The sequence below is a fragment of the Mobula birostris genome, chromosome 7, assembly GCF_030028105.1.
Source record: "Mobula birostris isolate sMobBir1 chromosome 7, sMobBir1.hap1, whole genome shotgun sequence".
NCBI classification, from domain to species: Eukaryota; Metazoa; Chordata; class Chondrichthyes; order Myliobatiformes; family Myliobatidae; genus Mobula; species Mobula birostris.
Genome location: NC_092376.1, coordinates 171,548,466 through 171,567,407, shown reverse-complemented (window position 1 = coordinate 171,567,407; position 18,942 = coordinate 171,548,466). Strand labels below are relative to the sequence as shown.

General features: G+C 42.3%; 1 protein-coding gene across 1 annotated transcript in view; it reads right to left on the bottom strand.

Annotated features, from left to right (window-relative positions):
* The window catches only part of larp1 (La ribonucleoprotein 1, translational regulator), a 180,930-nt gene that overhangs the window by 71,136 nt on the left and 90,852 nt on the right, over positions 1-18,942 (bottom strand). The window contains exons 8-9 of the mRNA XM_072264084.1: positions 13,883-14,048; positions 703-847 (exon numbers count right to left, since the gene is read on the bottom strand). Of these exons, the coding sequence (XP_072120185.1) occupies positions 703-847; positions 13,883-14,048 (311 nt within the window). The remainder of the gene's footprint in view (positions 1-702; positions 848-13,882; positions 14,049-18,942) is intronic.

Genomic DNA, 18,942 nt, shown 5'->3' with positions numbered 1-18,942 from the left:
CCTTCTCACTGTTGTGCAAGTCTGATCAGCAGCTACAGGAAATGTTATTGCTGATAAAGGAGGTTTTACCAGTTATTAAATAAAAGGGTTCACGTACTTATTATAGCCGGGACTGTGAATAATTAAGCAATGTGTTCAATAAAGACATGAAATATACATTTGGTTGTGGGTTATTAGTTTAGGCAGATTGTGTTTGTCTATTATTGTGACTTAGATGAAGATCAGACCACATTGTACGAGTAATTAATGCAGAAAACCAGGTTAATTGGAAAGGGTTCACAAACTTTTTCTTGCAACTGTATACAGGATTTTTCCTTCAACACACTGAAATTAAGAATAGAGTGATTACTCTAGAACTGTATGCATACTCACTAAAACACTTTGTGGAATTTACTGCCTAAAAAGAGTGTGAGAGACAAAAACATAACAGCACTTGAAGAGCTGTTTTCTGCAGGGCTGGAAAGGGAGAGGGTTGGACCTGATGTCATATATTTGCTGTGATTGAATGACTTTACAGTTCTGTAAGGATGTGTGCATCTATGACTTTGTTACAGCAGGAACAATGAACCAAGCTATCCCAATCACCACCAAAAGACCCTGATCTAGCTACACAGTGCCTAAGTGTTGACTAATTTTCAAACCTTGACATAGTGTGAGTGCATGCATTTAAAAATGAGGGAGGCAGTGCACATCTGAACTGACCTCCAAGATAAGGTTGATATCCGTGGTTAATGCCTGGACTCGATGAAAGCCTCCTATTAATGAGACTGGCAGGAAACCATCAGCATCCATCTTTCGTCTGAGAAAAAAGTCTCGTTCCAGGTTGTCCAAGCTGAAGTAGTACTCACTGAAATCGAACAGATTTAAAATACACACTGAAACAGGGATGATTCACACTGAGAAAAAAATATAGAATTCATAGTAGACTGTCTGCATTGTTAAATCTAACAATCCAGTTGATAAAAAGTAAGCATAGGGACATGTGGAAGTTAGTTAGCCCGTAAACCATTCAAAAATATCATAGCAGACTTCCAGCCCCATTTCAGATTTCAAATTAATAAATAAACAAACTATATTTATCATCTTTGGAAATAAATACATGAAAACATCTGAACACAGCAACACATGATCCAGAATTCTCTGGTACAAACTACAACTTGTGCAATTTACTTTATAATTTATCCCTTGCTCTCCCTAAGTATCATTTTGTAAGATCTACGTTGTCTTCCCAACAGGCCTGTATATAAGCAACACATACAAAACACTGGAGGAACTCAGCAGGGCAGCAGGCAGCATCTATGGAAAAAGTACAGTCAATGTTTCAGGCTGAGACCATTTGGCAGGACTGGATAAGAAAAGCTGAGCAGTAGATTTAAGGTGGGGGCAGGGAAGAGAGAAACACAAGGTGATGGGTGAAACCTGAAGGGGGAGGAATGAAGTAAAAAGCTGGGAAGTTGATTGGTGAAAGAGATACAGGGCTGGAGAAGGGGGAGTCAGATAGAAGCGGACAGAGGCCATGGAAAAAAGAAAAGGGGGTAGGAGCATCAGGAGGCGGAGATACACGGGCAAGCAGATAAGGTGAGAGGGGGAAAAGAGGATGCGAAATGATAGGGTGAGGAGCATTACCGGAAGTTCGAGGAATAAATGTTCATACCATCAGGTTGGAGGCTACCCAGACGGAATACAAGGTGTTGTTCCTCCAAGTGTGGCCTCCCTTTGAAACACTGCATGAAACTCAATCATTTTAGCAATTTGCTTTTTGATTTCTCAAGTGCCTTCAACACCATACAGCCATCATTTCTGGGGGGAAAGCTCCATCCAATGCAGGTTGGCACTTCTGGATAATGGACTACCTGACTGGCAGACCACAGTTTGTGCAGCTTCAGAGCTGTGGATCAGACATGAGCAGCACTGGGGACCCACAGGAGACTGTATTGGCTGCCTTCCTGGTATACCCTGTATACCTCAAACTTTAGATACAACACTAAGTCAGGTCACTGCAGAAATTCTCAGATAACTCGGCCATAGTTGGGAGGACGGGAAGATGAATACAGGGCCCTGGAGGAGGATTTCGTTGCATGATGCAAGCTGAATCATCTGCAGCTCATCAGTAAGACAAAGGAGATGGTGATGAACTTTAAGAAGGGCAAGCCTGCATTGCTCCCTGTTACTATTGACGGTGAGGACGTGGATTGACGAGGACCTACATGTAGCTGAACAACAGATTTGAGTGGAACACCAACACCAAGGCTGTATAAGAAGGGCCAGAGTCGCCTCTACTTCCTGAGGAAGCTGAGGTCCTTTGGAATATGCAGGCTCTCCTTCATATGTTCTACCAGTCTGTCGTCACCAGTACAATCTTCTATGCGGTGATGTGCTGGGACAATGGCATCAATACAAGTGATGCCAACAGGCAGGTTTAAACTGATTAGAAAGGATGGTTCTGTTACAGGAGTGAAACTGGACACACTGAGGCTGTGGTAGAACAAAGGACTCTATGGAAATTCTGGACCATGTTTCTCACCCTCTGCATGCCACCTTGGCTGAACAGAGGAGCACTTTCAGTAACAGACTGAAAACTGTGCTGTTGCAAAGAGCGCTATATGAGGTCATTCTTACTCTTGGCCATTAGGTTCTTTGATCAGTCAACCTATAGCCAGGAAGTGATGACCACCTCCTGTTATAACCTCTGTTTATAACACCATGCTATCACAGACACCCTGTGCAATACTACCATCACTTATCTGGATGTTGTGAATGAGCACCATTACTGTATAAAGTTACGGTAATTCTTGCACTACCATCTATCAGTGTGAACTTGGAAATCTTGGAAGTCTTGTAATCTTTGACTTGGAAATCTTGTACCTCTTATTTTTAAAGTAACTCATTTTTTATTCTTCATACTTCTCTTCTAATATTTGCATATCTGTGCATTTGTAATGTTACTGTGACACTGTGATTTCCATTGGGATCATTAAAGTATCTATCAATCAAATGGCCACGTACTGCTCGGCTGCTAAGCCCAGTACACTGTTCCTGGGACACACACTGAACAGAAGTCGTCACTGTGGGGACTCATTTGTTAAACCATGCAAACACTCCCCTAACAGCAAACACAGAAATATAACAAGTTGGATCAGATTAGTGAAGTTTACCAATTTAGGCACTTGATGTATCTATAGCTCCAAGCCCACAGGAAGGAAATATATGAGAAACAGTACCAAGACAAGGGGAAGGATGACAGATAGAAGGCTTTAAAACTAGAGGACACTGATGAGCAACTAATTTTACTGAAGTCATCCAGCACAAAATGAGATATGGAGCTGAAAAATTAATAGAGAAGGCAACTAAAAAGTAATTAAGGTAAAGATGGAATACTAGCCAATAAACTAAACTAGCCAATAATGCAGAAGATATCAAAGGTTTTTTTTCAGGTACATAGTGTAAAAGAAAGGCGAGAGTGGATATCGGAAAGCTAGAAAACGATGCTAAACACAGAAACATAGAATACCTACAGCACAATACAGGCCCTTCTGCCTACAATGCTGTGCCAAGCATGTACTTATTTTAGAAATTACCTAGTTACCCATAGCCCTCTATTTTTCTAAGCTCCATCTACATATCCAAGAGTCTCTTCAAAGACCCTATTGGATCTGCATGTTGGAGAGTTAGTAATGGGAGACAAGGAAGTAGTGGTCGAATTGAAGTAGTATTTTGAGACAGTCTACATTGTGGAAGACATGAGTACTATGGTGGAAGTTGCAAGTGTCAGGGGGCATAAAGTGTGTGAAGTTACCATTACTAGGGAGAAGATTCTTGGGAAACAAAGGTCTGAAGGTAGATAAGTCACCTGGATCAGATGGTGTACACCCCAGGGTTCTGAAAGAGGTGGGAAAAGAGATTGTGGAGGCATTCGTAATGATCTTAAGAATCACTAGATTCTGGAATGATTCCAGAAAACAGGAAAATTGCAAATGTCACTCCACTTTTCAAGAGGGAGAGAGGCAGAAGAAAGGAAATTATAGGCCAGCTAACCTGACCTCAGTAGTTGGGAAGATGATGAAGTTGACTGGAGGATGTGGTTACAGGGTACTTGAAGGCACATGATAAAATAGACTGTAATCAGCATGGTTTCCTCAAGGGAAAATCTTGCCTGACAAATCTGTTGGAATTCTTTGAAGAAACCACAAGCAGGACAGACAAAGGAGATTCAGTTGGTGTTGTGTACTTCGATTTTCAGAAGGTCTTTGACAAGTGCCATACTTGAGGCTGGTTAACAAGTTACGATCCCATGGTATTAAAGGAAAGTTTCTAGCATGTAGAGCAGGGTCTAATTGGCAGGAGGCAACGAATGGGAATAAAGGGAGCCTTTTTCTATTTGGCTCTCAGTGTCTAGTGGTGTTCCACAGGGGTCTGTGTTGGAACCAATAACTTTGTTGCAAAGTTTGCAGACAATATAAGACAGGTGGAGGGGCAGGTAGTTTTGAGGAAGTAGAGAGGCCACAGGAGGGCTTAGATTAGGAGAATGAGCAAAGAAATGGAAGATGGAATACAATGTCCGGAAGTGCATGGTTATACACTTTGGTAGAAGAAATGAAAGAGTTGATATTTTCTAAATGGAGAGAAAATACAAAAAACTGAGGCATAAAGGGTCTTGGGTGTGCTTGTGCAGGATTCCCTAAAGGTTAATTTGCAGGTTGAGCCTGTAGTGACAAAGGCAAATATGATGTTAGCATTCATTTTAAGAGGACTGGAATATAAAAATAAAGATGTAATGGTGAGACTTTACTTTATACTTTATTGTCACCAAACAATTGATACTACAGCATACAATCATCACAGCGATATTTGATACTGTGCTACGCGCTCCCTGGAGTACAAATTGATAGTAAATATTAAAAAATTTAAATGATAAATCATAAATAGAAAATAGAAAAGGGAAAGTAAGGTAGTGCAAAAAAACCGAGAGGCAGGTCCGGATATTTGGAGGGTACGGCCCAGATCCAGGTCAGGATCCGTTCAGCAGTCTTATCACAGTTGGAAAGAAGCTGTTCCCAAATCTGGCCGTACAAGTCTTCAAGCTCCTGAGCCTTCTCCCGGAGGGAAGAGGGACAAAAAGTGTGTTGGCTGGGTGGGTCGTGTCCTTGATTATCCTGGCAGCACTGCTCCGACAGCGTGCGGTGTAAAGTGAGTCCAAGGACGGAAGATTGGTTTGTGTGATGTGCTGGGCTGTGTTCACGATCTTCTGCAGCTTCTTCCAGTCTTGGTCAGGACAATTTCCATACCAGGTTGCGATGCACCCTAGAAGAATGCTTTCTATGGTGCATCTGTAAAAATTAGTGAGGGTTTTAGGGGACAGGCCAAATTTCTTTAGCTTTCTCAGGAAGTAAAGGCTCTGGTGGGCCTTCTTGGCAGTGGACTCTGCTTGGTTGGACCGAGTCAGGTCATTTGTGATATTGACCTGGAGGAACTGAAAGCTTTTGACCTGTTCCACTTGCGCACCACTGATGTAAATGGTATCGTTCGGTCCGCTACTCCTTCTGAAGTCAACAACCAATTCCTTCGTCTTGCTGACGTTGAGGGATAGGTTATTGTCTTCGCACCATGCCACCAGGTTCTTAATTTCCTCTCTGTACTCAAAATCATCATTACCCAAGATACCGCCTACAATTGTGGTGTCATCAGCAAACATTGAGTTTGATGGAAACTTGGCTACACAATCATGGGTGTACAGTGTACAGTGAGTACAGCAAGAGTACTATAAAGCACTAGTGAGGCTTCACTTGGATTATGAGTAGTTGTGAGCCTCTTAGAAAGGAAGTGCTGAAACTGAAGTGGTTTCAAAGGAGGTTCATAAAAACGATTCCAAGATTGAACGGTGCATTAATCATGAGTCAGAGAGCCCCGAGAGAGGTGGCAGAGCCCAGGTCCAGGAGCGAAGTTTAAAAGGGGGAAAAAAGGGAATGCTTCGCGGGAACTTGGCTATAACTGGAGTACCAATTGTGAGTTGGAGAGCAGGGAAAGTTCAGGTATAAAAGCAAGACACTGCCTAGCAGAGCGGTCATCAAAGGAGTGGTCAGAGGCAGACTGGTAGGGCTTTGGCTCCTATATCTTCTGGTCTTATAGCTTGTCATATGAAGACCGCTTGATGGCTCTGAGCCTGTATTTGCTTGAATTCATAAGAAAGACAGGTGACCTCACTGAAACCTTTCGAATGGAGAAAGGCCTTGATAGGATGTTTTCTATGGTGGAAGGGGGGAGCATCTAAGTCCAGAGGACACAGCCTCAGAATAGAGGTGCGTCCTTTTAGAACAGAAATGAAGAGTAAATTTCTTTAGCCAGAGAGTGGTGAACCTGTGGAATTCACTGCTAAAGGCAGCTGCTGAGATTAAGTCTTTATGTATATCTAAGGCAGAGGTTGATAGACTCTTGATTGCTCAAGGCATGAAGAGATACGGGAGATGGAAAGGCAACATGGATCAGCCACATTGAAATGGTGCAGCAGACTCAATGGGTATAACAGCCTAAATCTGCTCCTATACAGTGGTGCGAGGAAATTTGTGAACCTTTTGGAATTTTCTCTATTTCTGCATAAATATGACCTAAAATGTGATTGGATCTTCATACAAGTCCTAAAACTAGATAAAGTGAACCCAATTAAACAACTAACATAAAAAAATATACTTCATTTAATTTATTTATTTATTTATTTCAGTATCTTATGGTCTTACCGTCTAAACCTTAAAAAGGCTGAAACATCAAAAATGCACAAATAGATTATATAAATTACAGCAAATACAGGCCTGGTTGTCTGAAAATAAAGTATTACCTTTACAAAATACTTTCATTCAATACTGAGGGTCTGCAGTCATCCTGAACAAGAACATTGCCAGATTACCCATGGCTCTTTAGACCCTCACAAGGATTGCATTATCAATTTGCCTTCAACACCGCGTGGATGAAACTGGCTAAGCCAGAAGTTACTGCCAATTCTTAATTGCATCTGAACTTGTGGGTCATTATATAGGGCAACTGAGAATTGATCATGTTTCTGAGCATTGAAGGTCACATGCAGCTAAAAATGTGGAAAGCAGTCAATTATTAAGGATGAGGTTTTGGAGTACTTGGTAACACAGGACAAGATAGGACAAAGTCAGCATAGAAACATAGAAAATATGTGCAGGAGTAGGCCATTCGGCCCTTTGAGCTTGCACCGCCATTCAGTATGATCATGGCTGATCAACCAACTCAGAACCCTATACCAGCCTTCTCTCCATACCCCCAATCCCTTTAGCCACAAGGGCCATATCTAACTCGCTCTTAAATATAGCCAATGAACTGGCCTCAACCGTTTCCTGCGGCAGAGAATTCCACAGATTCACCACTCTCTGTGTGAAGTTTTTCCTCATCTCGGTCCTAAAACTGTGACCCTTCGTTCTGGACTTCCCCAACATTGGAAACAATCTTCCTGCATCTAGCCTGTCCAATCCTTTTAGGATTTTATACGTTTCAATAAGATCCCTCCTCAATCTTCTAAATTCCAGCAAGTATAAGCCTATTCGATCCAGTCTTTCATCACGTGAAAGTCCTGCCATCCTAGGAATTAATCTGGTGAACCTTCTTTGTACTCCCTCTATGGCAAGAATGTCTTTCCTCAGATTAGGGGACCAGAACTGCACACAATACTCCAGGTGTGGTCTCACCAAGGCCTTGTACAACTGCAGTAGTACCTCCCTGCTCCTGTACTCAAATCCTCTTGCTATGAATGCCAGTATACCATACGCCTTTTCACCACCTGCTGTACCTGCATGCCCACTTTCAATGACTGGTGTACTCGTTGCACCTCCCCTTTTCCTAATCAGCCACCATTCAGATAATAATCTGTTTTCCTGTTTTTGCCACCAAAGTGGATAATTTCACATTTATCCACATTAAATTGCATCTGCCATGAATTTGCCCACTCACCTAACCTATCCAAGTCACCCTGCATCCTCTTAGCATCCTCCTCACAGCTAACACTGCCGCCCAGCTTCATGTCATCCGCAAATTGGAGATGCTGCATTTAATTCCCTCATCTAAGTCATTAATATATATTGTAAACAACTGGGGTCCCAGCACTGAGCCTTGTGGTACCCCACTAGTCAACAACTGGGGTCCCAGCACTGAGCCTTGCAGTACCCCACTAGCATGGTTTCTTTAAGGGAAAATTTTGCCTGACGAACCTGTTGAAATTCTCTGAGGAGATTACAAGTAGAATAGATAGAGGGGATGCAGTGGATGTTGTATATCTGGACTTTCATAAGGCCTTTGACAAGGTGCCACACATGAGGCTGCTCACCAAGGTAAGAGCCCATGGTTTTACATGAAAATTACTGGTATGATTAGAGCATTGCCTGATTGGTAGGAGGCAGCAAGTGGGAATAAAAAGAACTTTTTCTGGTTCGCTGGCAGTGACTAGTGGTGTTCCACAGGGGTCGGTGTTTGGATCGCTTCTTTTTATGCTGTATATCAATGATTTAGATGATGGAATAGAAGGCTTTGTTGCCAAGTTTACACATGATACGAAGAATGGTGTAAGGGCAGGTAGTGTTGAGAAAACAGGTAGGCTGCAGAAAGACAGACAGATTTTGGACAAGAAAGTGGCAAATGAAATATAATGTTGGAAAATGCATGATCATGCACTTTGGTAGAAGTAGTAAATGTGCAGACTATTTTCTAAATGGGGAGAAAATCCAAAAATCTGAGATACAAAAGGACTTGGGAGCCCTAAAGGTTAACTTACAGATAGCGGTGGTGATGAGGAAGGAAAGTGCAATGTTAGCATTCATTTTAAGAGGTCTAGAATAGAGGAGCAGATATGTGATACTGAGGCTTTACAGGCCTCATCTTAAGTATTGTGAACAGTTTTGGGTTCCTCATCAAAGATAAGATATGCTGGTATTGGAGAGGGTTCAGAGAAGGTTCACAAGGATGACTCTGGGAATGAAAAGGTTATCGTACGAGGAACATTTGATAGTTCTGGGTCTCAATGAAACTTTTTAAATGTTGAAAAGCCTAGGCAGAATAGATGTGGCAAATATGTTTCCCATGTCTCCACATCCCCAGGACAAGAGGACACAGCCTCAGGATAGAGGGGCGTCCATTTAAAACAGAGATGTAGAGAATTTTCTTTAGCCAGAGGGTGGTGAATTTGTGGAATTTGTTACCACAAGCAGTTGTGGAAGCCAGGTCATTGGTGTATTTAAGGCAGAGTTTGATCAGTTCATGATTGGACATGGCAACAAAAGGTTACAGGGAGTGGGGCTGAAGAGGAGAAAAAAATGATCAGCCATGATTAAATGGCAGAGCAGACTCAATGGGCCAAATGGCCTAATTCTACTCCTAAGGATTATGGTCTGATATGAATAACCTGCCTCGTCGAATACCAAGGATATTCTCCCGTGGAGGCAGAGGGATCATTGATATTCTTGTAAATATCTGCATCAGGACTCAACCCCTCTGCCCCTACAAATGCCACCTAACACAGAGAATTCTTCCAGCAGTTTTAGATCATGATTCCAGCATCTGCAGCACCTTGCAACCACCTTGTAAGTTCTTGCAAGTTAAACAGCTATAAACAACAAAGTCTGCTCAAATGAACGTATTTAACTTTCATTTCTTATACTCCTGAAGCACATTTGCTCCTTCTTGCTATACCTGCTACGCACCACCTCCTTTTTCTTAACTAGGGCCTCAACCCTGCTTAAAACATTTCAATCTTGGGAAAAAGATGCTGTCTGTCTGATCTATCCATGCTTCTCATAATGTATTGCCACAGACAGCCGTAGATGTCATGATGTAAATGGGTGTTATTTAAAACAAGAGAATAAAGGTTCTTTTTGGTAAGGGGGTTGAGGTTACATAGAATGGTACAGCACAGGAACAGGCCCCCTTCGGCCCACAATGTTGTGCCAAATGTTGAATTAGTAATCAAATGTCTAACCTAAACTGATCTCTTCTGTCTATACTTTGTCCATATCCATCAATTTCCCACATGTTCATGTGCCTACTGAATGTCTCATATAAGTAAAGACTAGATAGCTTAGGGCTTTATTTTTTGGAAATATAGAAGCTTGAAGGGAAATTTAATAGAGGTATACAAAATTATGAGAGGTATAGATAGGGTAAATGCAAGTAGGCTGATTCCACTGAGGTTGGGTAGGAATACAACGAGATGTAATGGGTTAAGGGTAAAAGGTGAAAAGTTTAAGGGGAACATGAGGGGAATCTTCTTTACGCAGAGGGCCATGAGAGCGTGAAATGAGCTGCTAGAGAAAGTGGTACATGCGAGCTCGCTTTCAACGGGTACGAAGGGCCATGATCTGGGCGTAGGTCGATGAGAGTAAATGGTTAGGCAGACTAGATCGGCCAAAAGGCCTGTATCTGTGCTGTACTTTTCTATGACTCTAAGTCCCTAAGGTATCTAAATCTACCAGCACATCAGGCAACATATTACAAATACCGACCACACTGTAAAGAACTAGCACCTCACATCTCCTTTGAAATTACCCTCCCCATCTTAAATCGCATGCCCTCTGATATTAGACTTTTCAGCCCTGGAAAAGATACAGTCTCTCTGCTCTATCTATGCCTCTCAGTCTTTCAAACCTCTATTAGATATCCCCTCAGCTTCCGCCTCTTCAGAGGAATCAGCCCAAGTCTGTCCAACTTCTTGTTATAGAAGCCTAAACCAGGCAGTATCCTGGTACACCTCGTGTACACCCTCCCCAAAGCCTTGACATCCTTCCTTTAATGGGGCAACCAGAACTGCATGTAACAGTCTATATACACCCTAACTAGAGTTTTATAAAGCTGCAGCATAACTTCCGGGCTCAATTCTTCGACTAATAAAGGCAAGAATGCTATGTCTTCTTAAACGCCCTACCAACCTGTGCAGCCACTTTCAGGAAGCTGTGAACTTAGACCCCAAGATCCCTCTGCTTATTAACACTGTATCAGCTCTAAGCGTATATTGTCACTTTGCATTTGACCTACCAAGGTGCAACAACACTGCATTTGGCCAGATTAAACTCCGTCTGCCATGTCTGCAACTGATCTATACTCGATATATTCTTTGAGAGTCTTCTGTGCTATCCACTACACCACCAATCTTAACACCATCTGTAGGCTTACTAACTCAACCATCTACATTTTCATCTAAGTCACTTATACACATCATAAACAGCAAAGGCCGGAGTACAGATCCTTGTGGAACAACACTAATCACAGACCTCCAGCGAGAAGAAGTCACTTCAACCACTATGGTCAGGCCAGTTCTGAATCCAAACAGCCAATTTATCATGGATCTTATGCATCTTAATCTTCTGGATGAGTCCCCATGATGGCCCTTGTCAAACGCCTTACCCCGATGTTCATGTAGAGAACATCCACCGCTCCATCTTCATCAATCCTCCTTGTAACCTTGTCAGAAAACTCAATCAAATTAGTTGATTCTGAGGGACATAGAGGGGGCAGACAGGCAGAATCTTTTTTTCTTCAGGGTAGGGGAGTCTAGAACTAGAGCATCCAGATTTAAGAGGAGAAGAGAGAAATTTACAAGAGACTTGACTGGTGAATATCTGGAACAATGGCAAAGGAAGTTGGTGAGGCAGATATAACAACAACTTTTAAAAGGCATTTAGGCAGGTACATAAATAGAGGAGGTTAGATAGGATGAAAGGATTTGTTTCTGCGCTGCATGTTGCTATGACTGGTAGCTCACCAATACACGAGGAAAAGGACGGACAATAAATACATACCATATCCAAATCCTGGAAAAGGAGTAAATAAATAAATTTTAAGTTTAGTTAAAAGTAGGCTGAAATGAAATATGTAACTGGGTTAGAGGTCAGAACATTGGTTTACGACTTCAGAGGATATATTTAGAGATCATGAATTCTGCATCAAGATAAGCCAAGGGATAAACCGCAGGGATTGCACCTAAAATGAACTATAAGATTGATTCACCCTACTGATATAGGAAGCCCCTCTGTTCAGCAACATAATGCTATCAGTTTCAAAGTTCCCATGGTGAAAACCAATGAGGCAATGGTGTGATTTCAGGCACTGCAAATTTCTCTACACTGTGTTCATATGCTTCCAATCATATCTTAAAGTTCATGGTCCAAGTCCATGTAACAACTTTGAAGAATGCAGAAAATTCAACAAGGGAAAACATCTAGGTCAGACTAGAACCTCGGAAATATAAAAGATAACATTTTACCATCACAGTCGTTCTGCTCCTTCAACCTTGTCATAGGGTTTGAAAGCTAGCATACCTCAATGACAGGGAGAGCTAGGTTGGCTGGAGTCAGGGCTTTGTGCTTTGGCTCTTGGTATGGTCACCCATACCAAACAAGTCAAAAGGTAGAGGCCAGACTGAGTGCTCCTCTAGGTTCAGGGGTTCAGCTCAGGGCCAAGAACCCTGCACGATCAAAAAAAAAGCTGTTACACAAATAGCAAAGAAAATGGAGCACCTTTATTACTGCCCTAAGTGCCAGCAGTGTAATGGCATTAAGTATGTAGTACTTCTGCTATTGAATGAGTATCCCAGAGGACCAGTTCAAATCTCAGCACTGCAGCTTGTTACTTTAAAATTTTAAAAAAATGATGAAAATAATATCTAATTCAGGCAAAGCGATAATGAAGCTACAGGACTGAGTTAACTCATTAGGTTTCATGCTTTACACATTGGTCCAAGTCCATGCAAAAAACAACTGACTCTTAAGCGCTAAAACAAACTGCGGAAGAGGTCTCCGAGCACCTATGTTCCGTCCACCAGAAGAAGCTGGATCTCCCACTGCCACCCATTTTAATTCCATTTCCAATTCCCATTCCGATATGCCAATCCATGGCTTCCTCTGCTGTTGCAATGAAGCCACACTCAAGTTGAGGAACAGCACCTTGTATTCCACCTGGGTAGCCTCAAACCTGATGAATCAATTTCTCGAAATTCTGGTAATGAACCACCCCCACCCCCCCACACACACCGCTTCACCATTCTCATCCCCTTTTCCCTCTCACCTTATCTCACCTGCTTGCCTAACCATTGCCACCCTCTGGTGCTCCTTCATCTTTTTCTTTCTTCCATGGTCTTCTGTTTTCTTCCATCAGACTCTCCCTTCTCCAGCCCTGTATCTCTTTTCACCAATTAACTTCCCAGCTCTTTACTTCATCCCCCTCCTCCCAGTTTCACCTGTCACCTGTGTTTCTTTCTCCCCTCCTCCGACCTTTTAAATCTACTCATCTTTTTTTCTCCAGTCCTGCCGAAGGGTCTCTGCCCAAAATGGCCACTATACTTTTTTCCATAGATGCTGACTGGCCTGCTGAGTTCCTCCAGCATTTTGTGTGTGCTGCTGGAGGAAGTCAATGGGTGGAAGGGGGGGGGGGGGGGTGGTGTGTGTGTGTGTGTGTGTGTGTGTGTGTGTGTGTGTGTGTGTGTGTGTGTGTGTGTGTGTGTGTGTTGCGCCAGGGGTGGGGGGGGGGTTTGGAGAGAGAGAAGGGAGTGGGGTTCAGAGGAAATATGTTTCAGGCTGGGACTCTACAGACTCTATATCAACATTGTCTCCATGACTGGCTTTTAACTGCTCTGAAATATCCCGGTTTACATCACAGTTGAGGAACTACCAAAAAGGAGATCAACAATAAATGCTTATCTTAGCATTAATGTGGGAAACTACTGAGCATTTAGTGCAAGTCTGAATCTTCCTTCTCCAATGATGTAATTAGCGATAGAACAAAAGTACCACAATCTGACCACCAAGCACTTTTCTTCAATGATGTAATTAGCTATGGGACAAAAGTACCACAATCTGACCATCAAGCAGATAACCACAGTACTTACATCTGTTTCTTGATGTAGTCTTTGAGCAGCTTTTTGTCCATAGTGTACAGCTCCGCACTGCTCTGATTGTCATAGTAATAGATGATATCACCACCATATTTTGGCCTGTACAATCCATCATTTCCATCTGCGTTTGCATTGTAAGTGTAATGGTAGTCAAAATGAGCTGAAACAAGGAAATTAACTTAAATATTTGGTTAAAGAATCTGGTAGTTCACCATCTTACAGTGTGAAATATGAAATTGGGATAAATATGGAAAGATAATACATTAACCCAGAGCAGTCTACCTTTACGGCTAGCATTGAGCAGACAGATGATGATCAGGTTCAAAAAATGTATTAAACCAACTGAAAAGGTTGGGCTGTTTGGTTCTCTTGTCTCTTGTCAGATGTCTCATCAGCTCTGGGTTGGGTGTTGGGTGTTGTGCAGTGATCCGGAGGTGATGAGAGAGCATAAAGTTAAGGAACCCTTAGGGAACAGTGATCACAATATGATTGAGTTCACATAGAAATTTGAGAGGGAAAAAATAAAATCCAATGGGTTGGTATTTCAGTGGAATAAAGGAAATTACAATGGCATGAGAGGGGAACTGTCCGTAGTTGACTGGAAAGGGACATCTGCAGGAAGGACAGCAGAGCAGCAATGGCTGGAGTTTTTGCTAAAAATGAGGGAAGTGCAAGACAGATATATTTCAAATTTGAAGAAATTTTCAGCGGGAAGGAAGACGCTATTGTGGCTGACAAGTGAAGTCAGAGCCAAAGTCAAAGCAAAAGAGAGGGCATACAAGGAAGCCAGAGCAAATGGGAAGACAGAGGATTGGGAAGCTTTTAAAACCTTGTAGAAGGAAACTAAGAAGGTCATTAGGAAGGAAAAGATGAATTATGAAAGGAAGCTGGCGACTAATATCAAAGAAGATAAGGAAAGCTGCTTTTTTTTTAAAAAGTACATAAATAGTAAAAGAGAGTCGAGGATAGGTATAGGACCAATACAAAATGACGCTGGAGATATTGTAATGAGAGATGCAGAGATGGCAGAGGAACTGAATGTGTATTTTGCATGAGTCTTCACAGTGGAAGATGTCTGCAGTATACCAGACATTCAAGAGTGTCAGTGAAGTGAAGTTTGTGCAGTGAAAATTACGACTGAGAAGGTGCTCAGAAAGCTTAATGGTCTGAGGGTGGATAAATCTCTTAGACCTGATGGAATGCACCGAGATCTGAAGGAAGTAGCTGGAGAGATTGTGCAGGCATTAACGATGATCTTACAAGAATCGATAGACTCTGGCATTGTACTGGATGACTGGAAAATTGCAAATGTTAGGGATGAGATTACAGAGTACCTGGAGGCACATGACAAGATAAGCCAAAGCCAGCATGGTTTCCTGAAAGGAAAATCCTGCCTGACAAACCTACTGCAATTCTTTGAGGAAGTTATAAGCAGGATAGACAAAGGAGATGCAGTAGACGTGGTGTACTTTGATTTTCAGAAAGCCTTTGACAAGGTGTCACACGAGGCTGATAAGATAAGAGCCCATGGATTTACAGGGAAATTACTAGCATGGGTGAAGCATTGGCTGGTCGGCAGAAAGCAGAGAGTGGGAATAAAGGGATCCTATTCTGGCTGGCTGCCAGTTACCAGTGGATTTCCACAAGAATCGGTGTGGGGACTGCTGCTTTTTACGATGTATATCAGTGATTTGGACTACAGTATTAAATAGATTTGTGGCTAAATTTGCCGAGGATACAAAGATAGGTGGAGAAGCAGGTAGTGTTGAGGAAACAGAGAGCCTGCAGAGAGACTTAGATAGCTAAGGGGAATGGGCAAAGAAGTGGCAAATGAAATACAATGTTGGAAAGTGTATGGTCATGCACTTTGGTGGAAAAAATAAATGGGAAGACTATTATTTAGGTGGGGAGAGAATTCAAAATGCAGAGATGCAAAGGGACTTAGGAGTTCTTGTGTAGGATACCCTAAAAGTTAATCTCCAGATTGAGACAGTGGTGAAGAAGGCGAGTGCAATGTTGGCATTCATTTATAAAGGTATAGAATATAAGAGCAGGGATGTGATGTTGTGGATCTATAAGGCACTCGTGAGACCACATGGAGTATTGTGTGCAGTATTGAGCTCCTTATTTTAGAAGGGATATACTGACATTGGAGAGGGTTCTGAGAAGATTCACAAGAATGATTCCAGGGATGAAAGGGTTATCATATGAGGAATGTCTGGCAGATCTTGGGCTGTATTCCCTGGAGTTCAGGAGAATAAGGTGAGATCTCATAGAAACATTTTGAATGTTAAAAGGCCTGAACAGATTAGATATGGCAAAGTTATTTCCCATGGTAGGGGATTCTAGGACAAGAGGGCACGACTTCAGGATTGAAGGACATCCTTTTAGAACTAAGATGCAGAGAAATTACTTTAGGGTGGTAAATATGTGGAATTTGTTGCCACGAGCGGCTGTGGAGGTCAAGTTGTTGGGTGTATTTAAGGCAGAGATAGATAGGTTCTTGATTAGCCAGGGCATCAAAGGGTATGGGATGAAGGCAGGAGAGTGGGGATGACTGGAATTAGATCAGTCCATGATTGAATGGCTGAGCAGACTCGATTGGCTGAATGGCCTACTTCTGCTCCTATATCTTATGGTCTTAAGATATAGGAGCAGAATGAGGCCTATTTGGCCATCAACTCTGCTCCATTTCATTATGATTAAACCAATTTTACTGTCAGCGCCAACCTCCTGCCTTCTCCCGGTATTCCTTCAAGTCATGACCAATCAAGTATCTATGAACCTCCGCCTTAAATATACGTAAAGACTTGGCTTCCGCAGCCGGCAGCAACAAATTCCACATATTTACCATTCTCTGGCTAAAGAAATTCCTGCTAATCTCTGTTCTAAAAAGTACACCTCTCTATTCTGAGACTGTGTCCTCTGGTCTTAGACTCCCCCACCATAGAAAACATCCTCTCCAAATCCACTCAAACAAGGCCTTTCACCATTCGATAGGTTTCAATGAGGGCACCTGTCATTCTTCTGAAGTCTTGTGAATAAAGGCCCAGAGCCAACAAACACTCTTCACTGGACAATCCTGGAATCATTTTCATGAATGTCCTTTGAAACCTCTCCAGTTTCAGCACATCCTTTCTAAAATAGGGAGCTTAAAATTATTCATAATACACCAAGTGAGGCTTCACCAGTGCTTTATAGTCTAAAATTTACATCCTTGCTTTTATATTCTAGTCCCCTTGAAATGAATGCTAACGTCGCATTTGCCTTCCACACCACAAACTCAACCGCAAATTAACCTTTAGGGAATCTTGCCCAAGGACTCCCAAGTCCCTTTGCGCCTCAGGTTTTTAAGATTTTCTCTCCATGTAGAAAATAGTTACCCACTTTATTTCTTCTACCAAAGTGCATGACCATACACTTCCCGACACTGTATTCCACCTGTCATTTCTCTGCCCATTCTCCTAAGCTGTTTGTCTCTCGGTAGCTTCTCTACTTCCTCAAAACTACCTGCCCCTCCAACTATCTGCAAAGTCTGCAACAAAACAATCAATTCCATCATCCAAATCATTGACACTTTATGTAAAAAGAATCAGTCCCAATACAGATCCCTGTAGAACACCACTAGTCACAAGTAGCCAACCAGCAAAGGCTCCCTTTATTCCCACTCTTTGCCTCCTGCCAATCAGCCACTGCTTTATCGATGCTACAATCTTTCCTGTAATACCACGGGCTCGTAGCTTGTTAAGTAGTCTCATGTGTGGCACCTTGTTGAAGGCTTTCTGAAAATCCAAGTACACATCAGTTGATTCTCCTTCGTCTATTCTGCATGTTATTTCTCGAAAGAATTCCAACAGATTTGCCAGGAAAGATTTTCCCTTGAGGAAGCCATGCTGATTACAGCCTATTTTATCATGTGCCTCCAACTACCCTGAGACCTCATCCTTAATGACCAATTCCAACATCTTCCCCACCCACTGAGGACAGACTAACTGCCCTATAGTTTCCTTTCTTCAGACTCTTTCTTCAGAGTGAGACGTTTGCAATTTTCAGTTTTCTCGAACCATTCCAGAATCTAGTGATTCTTGGAAGATCATTATTAATGCCTCCACGATCTCTTCAGCCACCTCTTTTAGAACCCTGAGGTGTAGACCATCTGGCCCTCGTGACTTACCTACATTCAGACCTTTCAGCTTTCCAAGAACCTCCTCTCTAGGTATGGCAGCTTCACATACTTCATGACCCTTGACACATGGAACTTATACCATACTGCTAGTCTCTCACAGTGAAGACTGATGCAAAATACTTATTCAGACTGTCTGCCATTTCGTTGTTCCCCATTTCTACCTCTCCAGCATCATTTTCCAGCGGTCCAATATCCATTCTAGCCTCTCTTTTACACTTTATGTATCTGAAGAAACTTTTGGTATCCTCTTTGATATTATTGGCTAGCTTACTTCTGTATTCCATCTTTACCTTCTGACTTATATTTTTAGTTGCCTTCTGTTGGTTTTTAAAAGCTTCCCAATCCTTTAACTTCCCACTATTCTTTACACTATTATATGCCCTCTCTGTGGCTTTTATGTTGGCTTTGACTTTGAAGAGGGCGGAGCTTATTTAAGATGGCACTAAACAACCACTCCTTTGCTTGCATCTTTGGAAACAGCTCTATTTCAATCTTTAACATCTCTATTTTTCCCTTTCAGGTTTCTTTTTGAAGACTCTGACCTGGAGTTACATGCTGACTTCGGTTCTTTGCGGGAATGGGATCCGCTCTTGGGGTTTCACGAATGGCCGTTATTCGACATGCCAAGGACACAGCCTAAGAGCTTAGCTCACCTTCAGAGGTCCAAGATTTCGTGGCTCTGGAGACCGGGTGGATCGAAGGTCGGTGTGACATAGGAGTCAGAAGATCCCTGGCTGTGTGCCCAGAGACCTGAGATCTTTGGAGACAGAGCTCAGAAAGAGCGACGCAATGGACTTTTAACATCGTAAACCAGCGAGTTGTTTGCTATCTCTCCCCTCACGGTGAAACGGAGACTCCTCTTTTTCCT